At 43.4% G+C, this 13199-nt stretch overlaps 1 protein-coding gene across 1 annotated transcript in view; it reads left to right on the forward strand.

Moving 5' to 3' along the window:
• Positions 1-13199, forward strand: part of PIGN (phosphatidylinositol glycan anchor biosynthesis, class N) — a gene marked incomplete at its 5' end in the record, with an annotated part of 133911 nt that overhangs the window by 63181 nt on the left and 57531 nt on the right. The window contains one exon of the mRNA XM_008567542.1: positions 3881-3989. Within this exon, the coding sequence (XP_008565764.1) occupies positions 3881-3989 (109 nt within the window). The remainder of the gene's footprint in view (positions 1-3880; positions 3990-13199) is intronic.

Consider the following 13199-nt stretch of genomic DNA (forward strand, 5'->3'; position numbering starts at 1 on the left):
GTTGGTTTTCTGTCTCAAAATATTTCTTTGTTTTTTTTTTTTTCTGTCTCAATGATCTTTCCAGTCCTGAAAGTGATGTGTTAAAGTCCCTATGTTAGTCAGTTTCTGTTGTTTATAACGAAATACCTGAAACTGGGTAATTTGTAAGAAAGCAAAATTTATTGGTTGCATTTTCTGAGACTGGGAAGTCCAAAGTCCAGGAAACACATCTGGTGAAGGTCTTCCTTGATGATGGCTTCAGCGACACAGGGTATCACATTGTGAGATGGCAGAAGCAGTGAGAGAGAGAGAGAGAGACTTATTTGCTCTCCTTTTAAGGTTCTTGGAATGTAATCACCTCTTCAAGGCCCCCCTATAATAGGATTTTCCACCCTCTTAACAGTCACAGTTGGAGTCAAGCTTCTAAGACTTAAAACTTGGGGGACACAATTCAGTCTCTGTCATTCTACAACTTTTATTGCATTGGCATCTATTTCTCCCTTTAGATCTGATGGTAATTGCTTTGTCTACCTGGGTGCTTTGGTGTGTTGGGTGCATATATATTTATAATTCTTATATCATCTTGCTGTATTGATCCCTTTGTCATTATATAATGCCCTTCCTCTTCTCTTATGTAGATTTTGATTTAAAGTCTGCTTTATCTGATAATATAGCTACTTCTGTTCACTTTTGTTTTCCATTGGCATGGAATATCTTTTCCATCTCTCCATTTTCAGTCTATGTGTTTTTTTAGGTATGGTGTGTTTCTTATAAGTAGCATATGGGTCATGTTTTTTAATCCATTCAGACAGTCTGTGTCTTTTATTTGGGGCATTTAATCCATTTGCATTCAGAGTTATTATTGATATGTGTGGTCTTACTCATGTTATTTCGTTGGGTGTTTTCTGATAATTTTGTGTATTCTTTGTTCCCTTCTTTCTGTCTTATCATTTATCCTTGCAGTTTTGTGGTTTTCTGTTCTGATGATGTTTGGTTTCTTTCTCTTTCTAATTTGTATATCTGTTCTGCCAGTAAGTTTTATATTTTGGGGTGTTTTCATGATAGTTGTTATCATTCTCTCTCTTCTAGATGTAGGACTCCCGTAAGCATTTCTTGTAAGGTCAAACTTGTGGTGATGAATTCCCTTAATTTTTGCTTATTTGAGAAAGATTTTATTTTGCCTTCATTCTTTAAGGATAGCTTTGCTGAGTATAATAATATTAGCTGGCACTTTTTTTCTTTCAGTACTTTGAATATATCATCCCATTCTCTCTTGGCCTTTAGGGTTTCTGCTGAGACATGTACTGTTAGTCTAATGGGTATGTTAATCTAATGGGTATTTCCTTGTAAGTGACTTGATGCTTTTTTCTTGCTGTTTTTAGAATTCTCTCTTTGTCTTTAACTTTTGACAGTTTGACTACAGTATGTCTTGGAGGGGGCCTTTTGGAGTTGAATCTATATGGGGATCTTTGAGCTTCCTAGATTTGGATGTTTGTATCTTTCCCAAGACTAGGGAATTTTTTATATTTTATTTTATTTTTTATTTACTTATGATATCTATCTCTCTGTTAAATTTCTCATCTAGGTCATGAATTGTTTTTCTGATTTCATTGAATTGTTTGGCTGCATTATCTTGTTTCTCAGTGAGTTTCCTTAAGAGTATTAATTTGAATTCCTTTTCCAGCAAGTCGGCAATTTCTGATTCCTTGGGATCAGTTATTGGAGCATTATTGTGTTTTTTTGGTGGTGTCGTGTTTACTTGTTTTTTCAGGTTTCTTGTTTCCTTGCATTGATATCTGTGCATCTTGTGGAACAGTCATCTTTTTGAATTTTGTAGAGTGGCTTTTGTATTTTCACCCGAAAATGTGTCTTTTGGTTTCAGTTGTGTGGAGTATGAGGCCACTAGGTGGGGCTGCAGTGACCATTGATATCTGTGCATCTTGTGGAACAGTCATCTGTTTGAATTTTGTAGAGTGGCTTTTGTATTTTCACCTGAAAATGTGTCTTTTGGTTTCAGTTGTGTGGAGTATGAGGCCACTAGGTGGGGCTGCAGTGAAGGGGCCCTGCTGGTGGCCTCTTGGGCAGTGAGTGAGGCTGCTAGGCAGGGATGCAGAGAGGGGACTGTGTCGGCCTCTTTTAGAGCAGTAGGCAAGGCTACTAGGAGGGACTGTTGAGTGCAAGACCTCCTGGCTGCTTCTTTGGGAGGGCACAAATGCACTTTATTTCCACTGGTCCAGGAGAGTTTGTTTATCAGGTTAGAGAACTGTGAGCTGTTTATCTGGGTTGGGAACTTGGGTGCATAGAACTCAGCCCACTGGTGGGGGTTGAGGGCCTATGTTTGTGCCTGTCTGATCTCTGGCCAGGGATGTGGGGGTGTACTAGTTCATCAGGCCTGGGATTGGCTTCCCAGACATGCAGGGCTTGGGTCACAGCTGCTTCTGAGTCCAGGCCTCAAGCCACTGGGATCAGGGAATTGTAGTATCTCCTGAGTGCACCAGGATGACTTTGGAGCCATAAGCCTGGGGAAGTACAGTGGCTTCTGGCCCCCAGGGCAGGGCGTGCTCCTGCAAGGGCTCTGGTTTCAAGATGGCACCATACTTTGTTGGCTTAGGTCTCAAGAATGGGAGGTGGGGAGTGCAGTATATGGTGTATGTGCTCGTGTTCTAGAGCGATGCAGTGCATGTAGTCTAGGCAGCTCCCTACCGTTAGCTCCAGGCTTGCAGTGGCTGTGAAATCCTCCTGCAGTAGGAACTGCAAGCCTCTGTTGTGAGGATGGGGGTTGGCATGGGCCCTCTTCCTGCCTTTAACCCCTTTAAAGGAAAGCCTCTCCTGTGCCAATCCCAGTGGTGGAGATATGGCGGCTGAGGCTGTGTGCCTATCTCTCCTCTCTATGCTTTTTTCCTGGGATTTCATGTTTCTCAGGGATCTCACAAGTCTCCTGCTGCATTCTTGTACTCTCCCACCAACACTCTGCATTGATATTTAGCTGACTATTAGTTGCTCTCGTCCTTTTCTGTGGGAGGAATGTGCCCCAGGCACCTGTAGTCCACCATCTTGCCCTACCTCCCAGTGGCATTTTCCATGCTAAGATTCTTTTGTGCTTTGTTAGAAATACCACTGAGTGTAAGGTGGCTCTGTTACAAAATTCTTTTTTGCCTTAACTTTATTACAAAAAGGAAAAAAAAAAAAAAGGCAATTAGTCCACTAGTACAAGGCTCAATAAACATTTTTCTGAAGAGCCAGATAGTAAATATTTTAGGTCGGTGGGTCATATGGAGTCTGTTGTAAATTTTCAATTCTACCATTGTAGTGCAAAGGGAGACAACATGGAAATGAATGGGAGTAACTATGCTCCAATAAAACAGTATTTATAAAAACAGTGCACCAGCCTATAAGTTATAGTTTACCAACCTCTGCACTAGTTTATAAATAAATATTCTATGAAGAGTATTTGTACTCATATTCCCAGTGCCAGCTAAATACTCAGGCCACAAAAATATGTTGAATGAATAAATGGATATTACTGTGAGGAAGGGCTAGAGCTGGAAGGCTCTAAACTGTAAACATTAAACTATGTACATTTCACACTCTTTGTTTCTGTGATTTAAGAAACCCTCAACGTTTACAACAAATATTTCTAAACAGAAACAGTTTGGTGATATATGCCAAGACACTCTTGAAAGTGTAAAATGCCTCATTTCATGCTTGTAAAGGAGAATCTTTGTTTGGTACAAAAGTACTAACTCTTAGCCTTGGCCACAGGAAGGTAAGCTAGACCAATTTCAGTAGCATTTTGGCCAGATTCCAGTTGTTCCCAGCTCTTTTCTAAGCATTCATTCTAGTATATTGTTTCTCTCTCTCTCTCTCTTTTTTTTTAAACCTGTTTTGTATTTGTTTTCAGATGCTGAGCACAGTGCTTTCCATGTATGTTGTATATAGCACCCACAGTAGTCTGCTCAGGAAAGGGGGACTGCCTCTGATGAATCAAGTTGTTAGCTGGGCAACATTAGGTAAGAGGCCATTCAAACCAAATGAGATAACTCTACATCGTCAGTTATCTTAAAATGTTCAATTTATGTCTGTATTATTGTTATTGAAAGAAATAACTTTGCTACAGGAAAGTAATAATAATCAGGTGTTATTTCCATCTCTTACTGGAATTTGACAAAATTAGAACTATTGTGAGCATGCATGTATTAATAAGAATTATTTGAAAGAATATTTATGAACTGATAATAAGGCTGTGTATTTATTAATATCTGATAAAAATGTAGTGAATTGTTCCAGAAAGGAAGAGAGTTTTGTGAAGAGGATCTTATGCTTAATTTTCGTGTCCATTCATAATTATTTCCTGAGCTAATCTTTATCATGATGACTGCAAAATGATGATTTTCCAGTTCCAACACTCCTGCATATACCAGGAGGGTGCTAGGTGTACACATCACTACTGAGGTATATATCAGAAGGCTCTCAGCATTCTAGTATAAGAATCCTCCCTTTTTTCCTATTCAGTCATTGACTTTTCTATTTAATATTGGTGCAAAGTCATAAATTCCTATTTTTTTTTAAAGATTTTTAATTCATTACTGTTGGCAATTTGGTGTTGAAAGCTGGCATGTAATAACACCCCTTCCCTATAATTTTTTCGAGCACTTCTGTATTTTCTGCCTCTGCTCTTGAATCAGTTTTTACTCCGAATACCATGGTTCTTTTTATTAGGGGAATGGGATCAGAGACCAAGATCTGGGTGCTATGTGTACACATTACTACTGAGGTAGCTTTACTTCCTTGGCCTTCCAATGGACAGAGCTAATAATATATGCATATATAATATACAGTCGTCCCTTAGTATTCACGGGGGATTGGTTCTGTGATCCCATGGATAACAAAATCTGAGGACAGCTCAAGTCCTTTACATAAATTGGTATAGTATTTGCATATAAACTATGCACATCCTCCCAGATCACTTATAATACCTAATACAATGCCTACACATCACTTCATTTGCATGGATTCAACATAGTACTTGGCCTGCGGCAAATTCAAATTTTGCTTTTTGGAACATTGTGGATTTCCCCTCCCACTCCAGCCCCAGAATGTTTTCAGTCTGTGGTTGATTGAGTTTTCAGTCTGCAGTTAGTTGAATCCACCAGTGTGGAATCCATGGATATGGGAGCCAACTGTATATACTATACCTGCTATTAAATAGAAATATATACAAACATACGTATCAACATATATATGCCATGTGCACATAAACCTGCATATACACATACCTATACATATTTTAGAAATCATACGTTCTCACTGGTACCTCTAATTCTAATGTATCCCCACAAAATTCTTTCTTGCTTTCCCCCATTCAATATTTATATGCTCCTCCTCCTGCAACAGTAACTCTGGTCTCAACAACATCAACATGTTTACTCATTTGTTCAATCAATACTTGAACAAATTAGTTCAGATTTGTTCAACTCATGCCATTACAATAAAGAAACCTGCTAAATATTGCTAAGGATTTGTTTGCAGTTCTTCACTCTGCCCTCCATACACCACCCTGCCGAAAACTAGGGTTTATGGTTAAATACTGTGTTCCTTAGATTTGACTGATTTCCTTCCTTTCTTCCTTCCACCCCTCCTTCCTTCTTTTTTCCTTTCTTCGTCCATTCCATTCATTCTAACTTTTGTATTCATTTGAAATCAACTAGGTTTGTTTCAGTTTGCTCTCTGTTTTAGGCATTTTTTCTTTCCCATTTTTTTTTTTTTTCGTGCCCGGCAATGGATCGCAACCCTCAGTGTCTCACCCGTACCGGACCGGGACCGGCAACGGGATCGCAACCCTCGGTGTTGCCCCCGCTCCTCGCTCAGCCAGTGAGCGGCCGGTCCGTATGTGGGATCCGAACCCTCGGCGGGAGCGCCGCCGCACTTCCCAAGCGGCGCACTGTAGCAGTGTGCCACCGGGCCGGCCTTCTTTCCCATTTTTTATTTAATTTAACTTTTTGTAAATGCAGAATATTCACATGCTTTTAAACGTACGAATTATACAAAAAAGTATATGTCAAAGATGTGCCACCCATATTACTTCCACCTCTTTCTCCCCCAGCCCCAACTCCTTGTAGGTTATAACCTTGATTCCTTTCTGGTTTATCCTTTATATGTTTCTTTTTGCAATGATAAACAGATATAGTATGTGAAAGAAAGTGAGCCAAGATGCTGGGTACCATTCAAGCTTTATTAAAGAAAGAAATCTGCTGGGCTATATTCAAAATGGAGGACAGCCCGAGGTTTCCCTGAAAATGGGGATAGTCCCTGGTGTGGGGTGGTACAGCTTATATTGGTATGTTGGCACCAAGAGCTGGGTGATGTAATTCCGGGGTGGAGATTGAGTTAGGTCATGGGAATGGAGAGTTCTGTGCATGTGGAAATGCCTAAAAGTTTCATTTTCTCCAAAACCATGAGGCTTCTTGTAAAAGAGAACAGGGGAGGAGAAACCATGAGGCTTCTTGTAAAAGAGAACGGGGGAGGAGAAGGGAAGAGGTAGACGGTGCCATTTTGTACTTGGGCTCGTCTAAAATGGCACTGGTTATGTTGCAGATCTATTATTCCTGCCTTTTAAGTATAGGAAAAAGGGAAAAAGGGTGGAGGTCTCATTCTTCTGAAGCTACTTCCTGCTGGCGATGGGCGAAGACATGGAAAAAATAGAAGATTTATGTTGGCAGGTAAAACAGTTAGGTGGTGGAGTATTGGTTTCATGTGGGGAAGCTGTATCCCTCCAGGGAAGGGTCACTGATTCTGAGGGGCTGATATCTTCCTTGCAGGAACAATTTGGCGACCTTTTGGTTGGTGAAAGCCTGTATATGTTCCTGCAAGAAATTAGAGAAACACCAAAAGAGACAGAGACCAAAAAGTAGGATGAGGCATAGTTAGGGGTCCTAGTAGCGGCATAAACCAGGGTATCCAAGGGTTCAGTGAAATGGTTTAAGTTGTCTTGGATAACCCCGACTCATTTATGTAATAACAGCATTTCTCCCCCAAGAAGAGGCAGGTGCCTTCCTTCTCGGCTGTAAGGAGGTAAAGGGCCTGACAGTTCTGTAAAGTGACTGTCGACTGTTGTGAGTGAGGTGACCTGTCACTGGAGGGAGGAGATACTATCTATACTTAGTTCTTCTGAGAGTTTTTGATAGAATTGAGAGGCAGTAGCAAGGTCTGCTATGCCAGTTCCAGTTGCAGGAAGGATCCCCGCCCCAATTAAAAAGGTACAATTAGTGCTCTACGGGAGTGAGGGGCACTTCCTGAAGGGGTGGGGGGCGAAGTTAGTCCCAGTCCTGTCTCCATCTCTCCATGTGTCTAGAGGGTGATGTCAGGGACGAGCCAAAAGAATATGTGAGAAATCACGTTGTGGGGGCAAGCAAAAGGATAACGTAGTTTTACAATGGAAATATATTCCTGTTTTAGGGCATGGATAAAGAGGGGGTAAGTCAGTGGTAGCATTTGGTGTTAGTAAGGCAGAGTGGGGGCAGGCCCTGAACAATGCTGACAGTCCCCACTGAGGTGAGATTAGAGGAAAGTGAAGAGACGTTTGTGGAAACATTACGGGCTGCATTGACAGGGAGGGGGGTGACCACAAAATGTTTCTCGCAAAGTGGGAGACAGATAAGTCACTTGGGGACCAGTCTGATTCACTGAGAACTGCATCATCCCTGTGGACCTGGAACCTCCATGTTCCAGGTAATGGGGAGCATTGAGATAGGAGGAAAAACACAGGAAGGATGCGAAGGGTTAGGGAGCCAAAAGAATTTAAAGGTCACATTGCCACAATGAAATTGCTAAGAAGCATCCTACTGATAGGAGTGCCAGGAGAAATCTTCCTATAATGCTACACTCTCTTGGGGCAGCAGTGGCTAATCCTGTAGCAAGTACTAAAACAGTATAATAGTAGCTTTTGTGTGAAGGATGTGAAGCGGGCCTGCAGGAGTGGAAAGGATGATCACTGGGGGAAAGATCACGATTCTTCTGAGATTGGGGGAAGAGTGGAGGTCCTGGAGATTTTCAGTTTTGTGGGTCCTAAAATGGATGAAGTGTGAGGAGATGTTCAGTTGGGGGTTGAGCAGAGGGACCTCTCTGGCTCGGTGTTAGCAGATTTTTGGGTAAAGTCTCAGGTGCTAGTTTTACCCAGGCTAAGTGATACCAAGGGGCCTTTCCTAGTACCTTTACTGCCCTCGGGGTGGTGAGAAGTACTGTATAAGGCCCTTCCCAGCATGGTGAGAGGGGCTTTGGGATTCAGGTTTTAATATGCTCTTGCTGTCCCAGGCTCAGTTTAAAGTCTGAGATGGTGGTGGGGAAAGATGAGGTAATAGAAGGTTGGCCTGTTCCCGAAGAAGATCCCTAATGAGTGAAAGAGTAGGGAGATACTGGCCTAAAGGTGATGAGCTAGAAGGGAGAGGTGTGAGAGTGAAGGGTATGCCATACATAAGCACAAAGGGTCTGAGGCCTGTGGGCTTTTGAGGGGCAGCCCGTAGGCAAGTGAGTGACTGGTGGGTAGGCCAAAACAAGGGATGATTTCTGAGGTGAGAGTATGCGTTACTACTGTAGCATCCTGTGAAGTGCAGGGAGAAGCCTCAATCCAACCTGAAAAGTTATCTACTAATGTTAGAAGATAGCGTGTCCTTTTGTGGGGAGGCATGTGAGTAAAGTCAATTTGCCAATCCCGGCCAGAAGTGTACCCTCTGGCCTGGTGGGTGGAAAGGATTGGAGCAAGAAGTACACAAAGGACAGTTTTGAGTGATTTGTTTTAGAAACTTGACCATGTGGGGAGAGTAATATAAGGGCTGAAGAAGGTGTAGTAGGAGTTCATAGCCTATATGAACTGAAGTATGGAAATCTAAAAGGATTTGCTCAGCTTGTGTGGTATGGAGGACATAGCAACTGAAGAGAGTATACCAGTTGTCCTTTCTCTGTGCCCCAACTGTTGGAGGTATTATATTTTGAGGGGTTTGTATTGGGATAAGGGTGTAGGGGCCGTGAGGACCTGAGCAGAAGAGGAAGAGTTGGGGCCTGGTGATTGAGCAGCCTGTTTTGTGGTTAGATCCACCAGTTTGTTGGCCTACGTTATGGGGTCATTGGAGATTTGGTGTTCTCTGCAGTGTATAACCCCATCCTCCTTTGGGAGTTGTGCAGCCTCAATAGCTTGTGTTAGATTTACTATGGCATAACCTGCCCGGGGTGCGGACGTGGAGGTGGCGCTCCCATCTATGAACCGCATAATGGGATGTGGGGAGATGTGTGGAAAGGTATTGAGAAAGAGGTCTAAAGCCTCCATGCAATTGTGTTCTAAGGGTCATGAGTGTTTTGGGATGAGAGTGGCTGGATTTTAAGGGAGGGCAAGGTTTAAAGGAGAACTGTGAGTTTTCAATGAAAGTAAGGTGAATAAGTTGTAGGTGGGAAGGGGAAAAATTGACTTGGCCTTATGTCTGAGAAGGTCTTGACTGTTGTTTAAAAGTTAGTTTAGAGCTTTCTTATGGTAAAAGGGCGGCTGCCGCCAAGGCCCATAAACAGGGGCCCATTCTTGAGATGTGGTGTCTAGTTATTTAGAGATATGCAACCGGGGAGAAAATATCTTCTGCCTTTTGTCCCAAAACCCCGACTTTGGGTTTTGGTGATGTATAGGATAAAAGGATGAGATAGATTTGAGAGAGATAGAGCTGGGGCTGCAAGGAGAGTGGCTTTTAATTGCTGGAAGGGAGAATGAATGGGCTTTGTGGGCTCTAAAGGAATGGCAGGATCCCCTTTGGCTGCCCCATAAAGTGGTTTTGTTAGCATGCCAAAGTTAGGAATCCATAGGTGAAGATACCCTGCAAGCCCCAAGAAAGAAAGAATTTTACCCTTTGTGGTAGGAGTATGAGGTTCAGAAATTAGACTCTTGAACTGAAGGAGAAGAAATCTGGGCCTTACTGGGGGACACTCGATATCCCCTGGAGGCCAGAAAATTAAGGAGAGCAACAGTGTGGGCCTGTGAATCCTCATAGGAGGAGCTACAAAGGAGGAGGTCATCCACATATTGTATTAAAGTGCTAGGGGTTGAGGGAAGTTTAGATAAGTCTTGAGCTAAGGCCTGGCTGGAAAGTGGGGGCTATCCTGAAACCCCTGGGGCAGTACCATTCAAGTAAGTTGTTAGAAATGGCACATGTCAGGATTAGTCCTGTATTAAATGGTATGAATGACTCATGTCAGGATTAATCCTGTACTAAATGGTATGAGCCATTAGGCTTTATAACTGGAAGGATGGATGTATTGAAAGGCGAGTGGGTAAGCTGTGAGAGATGGGAAAAAAAGAGTTTGTGAACAATGGGTTTTAAGCTTATTAGGTATTTGTTAGCGATGGGGTACCGTGGGACATCAGGGTACAAGCAGGAGTTCCGCAGTTTAACAAGGATAGGGGATTGGTGTGTAGCAATGGAGGGAGAAGAAGCGTTCCATACTAGGGATTGACCTTGTCCGAGGGGGAAGGGAAGGTGGAAGCCTCAGGGGCCAGGTCTGGGTGTGGCTTGTAACAGGAGTATTGTAGCTGGAGTTAAAGCGTTTAGGGTAAGAGTAGCTTTGAATTTGAAAAGAACGTCCCATCCTAGTAAGCAGGCTGGGCATTGAGGCATTATTAAGAATTTGTGTGTGAATTGGGTGTGTTATAGGGTGCAGGAAAGGATTCGAGTGATCCCTGGGTGGTATTCTGATCCTGTGCTCCTCTATTGTGATAGAGGATGGGGTTGTTGGTCCTGCATATTCAGGAAGGGTAGAGTAAATGGCCCCTGTATTGATGACAAAAGAGATTGGCTTACCTGCTATGAGGCAAGTTACCATGGGCTCATGCGTGGTGATCTCCGTGGGGGCCTCAGGCCCTGGGAATCATCAGTCCTCCTGGGCAAAGCTGAGAAGCTATGGTAGGGGTGGCCGTGAAGCCAAAGGCTGTAGGTTGGGGACTGGGCCACTCCCTCTCTGACAAGTGGCACAGTTAGTCCCCCAGTGACCTGGCCATTTCTAGTGAGGATGGGTTATGACAGGCCCATGCTGAGTTGCCCGGTTGACCACATTTGAAGCAGTTCTTGGGTGGCTTGCCCCAAGAGGCAGCCAGCTTTGGAGCATGTGAGCCATGGATGGCATTAGCCAGGAGGTGGTATTTGGCCTGATCTCTTTTATAGGTTTTCAAACATCAGGGGCTGATTGGGTAATGAAATAAGAGTATAAGAGGGCCATACCTGCAGGGGAGTTTGGGTCTATATGTGTGTATTCATGTAAAGCCTCAGAGAGGTGGGTTAGGAACTCATTGGGATTTTCATTGGATCTCTGTGTAATTTCTCTAAGCTTGTCATAATTGACTGACTTGTGAGTAGCCTTTTGGAGGCCGTAAATCAAGTGTGTAATCATATTATCCCATAGATCCTGATCCCCGTGGCCGTGCAGGGAACAGCAACGGCTCCCACAGGCTGCTTATTATTTTGAGAATGTACCTGAGCTGCCATCCAGACCTGCTCCCTGTACATGGACTTCGACAATTCCTTCCATCCCAGCCACTTCATGGAAGGGTTATAAAAAGCTAGAGCTGAGGCAGGGTTGTTACCTGACGAAGGGGGAGAAGGGAAGGAGTTGGGCTGAGGACGAGCTTCTGGGGGCCAGGTGTGGTGAAGAGAGAGAAATGTGGAGGGCCGACAGATCAGAAATTGATCCAAGTCTGGAAGGAGAGGTTGAGCATGAGGTAGGAGAATTTGAGACATAGGACAGTTTTGACAGAGAGAAGAATGTGTTCAGCGATAGGAGAAGGCCTGAACAAGGAATCTCTACAGCTTTTGCGGCTTTGGTGAGTGTCTAAATTGTGTGCCATCTTGTGGCCACTGGGATCAATTGCAACAAGGCTTTTGAGTTTTAATGTCTCCCTGGAGGCTGAGAAATTGGCCAGGAGATGGCCCAGAGGCTTAGAGCACAGAATACAGTAGAAAAGGAGACATTTAGGTTTAATGTCTCCCTGGAGCCAAGAAATTGGCCAGGAAACAGCCCAAGGGCATAGAGCGTGGAGGTTTCAATTGTGGGGATCCCATTTAGAGGGTGAGAGAGGGCAGTCAGTCCTGGTAGAAGCATACCAACAAAGAGTGTCCTCTCTGCTGTCCACCTTCTTTTTGAGAGAAAAGCCATGACCCACTAATGAAGCATCCTTCAATAGCTAGGGGGCACAAGAAGAGTTCCCTTGGCCAGGTGCCTGGGCTTCGCAGAGACTGAATTTGTAGAGAGTAGTCGGGGGAACCCGTAGAAGTAGGCAGGATAGACCCACTGACTCACCCTGAATTGAGGCTGGTGTTGGATGCATTGGTCTGAAATGGCAAAAGTAGGTAGTCCTGGAGGCATCTGGTTTTGGCAGGTCTGGGAAGGGCAGCCGAGAGCCAATCACCCAAGAAAGAGGGGATTGTCCACAATGTCGGCCAAAACCCTTCCCGGGTTTCAGCACCATAATGAAAGAAAGTGAGCCGAGATGGTGGGTACCATTCAAGCTTTATTAAAGAAAGTAATTTGCTCAGCTGTACTCAAAATGGAGGACAGCCCGGGGCTGCCTTGAAAATGGGGACAGCCCCTGGTGTGGGGGTGGTAGAGCTTATATTGGTATGTTGGCTCCAAGAGCTGGGTGATGTAATTCTGGGGTGGAGATTGAGTTATGGCATGGGCATGGAGAGTTCTGCGCATGCGGAAATGCCTAAAGTTTCATTTTCTCTGAAACCATGAGGCTTCTTGTAAAGGAGAATGGGGGAGAGGAGGAGGTGGTGGCGCCATTTTGTACTTGGGCTCATCTAAAATGGCACTGGTTATGTTGCAGATCTTTTATTATGTTTTCTTATTTTTCTTTCTTTCTTACCCAAAAGTTTGCATTTTATATATCCTCTTTTGTACTTTGCGTCTTTCACTTAATAATATCTCCTGGTAATCAGTCCATATCAATTTATAGAACTCTTCCTTCCTCTCTCCCTCCCTCCCTCCCTCCCTTCCTTCGCAGCTCTGTAATTCTCCATTGTGTGTATGAGGGGGTCTTCAAAAAGTTTATGGAAAGATTTGTATTATCTTTTAATCCCATTTTTCCACGGACTTTTGTAGTACCCTTGTACATTCCATTGTTTATTTAACCTATCTCCTATGCTTTGATATTTAGGTAATGATTTTTTTTTTTTTTTTTTTTTTTTTTTTCC

Source organism: Galeopterus variegatus, unplaced genomic scaffold (genome assembly GCF_000696425.1).
Source record: "Galeopterus variegatus unplaced genomic scaffold, G_variegatus-3.0.2 Scaffold328, whole genome shotgun sequence".
Taxonomy (NCBI): domain Eukaryota; kingdom Metazoa; phylum Chordata; class Mammalia; order Dermoptera; family Cynocephalidae; genus Galeopterus; species Galeopterus variegatus.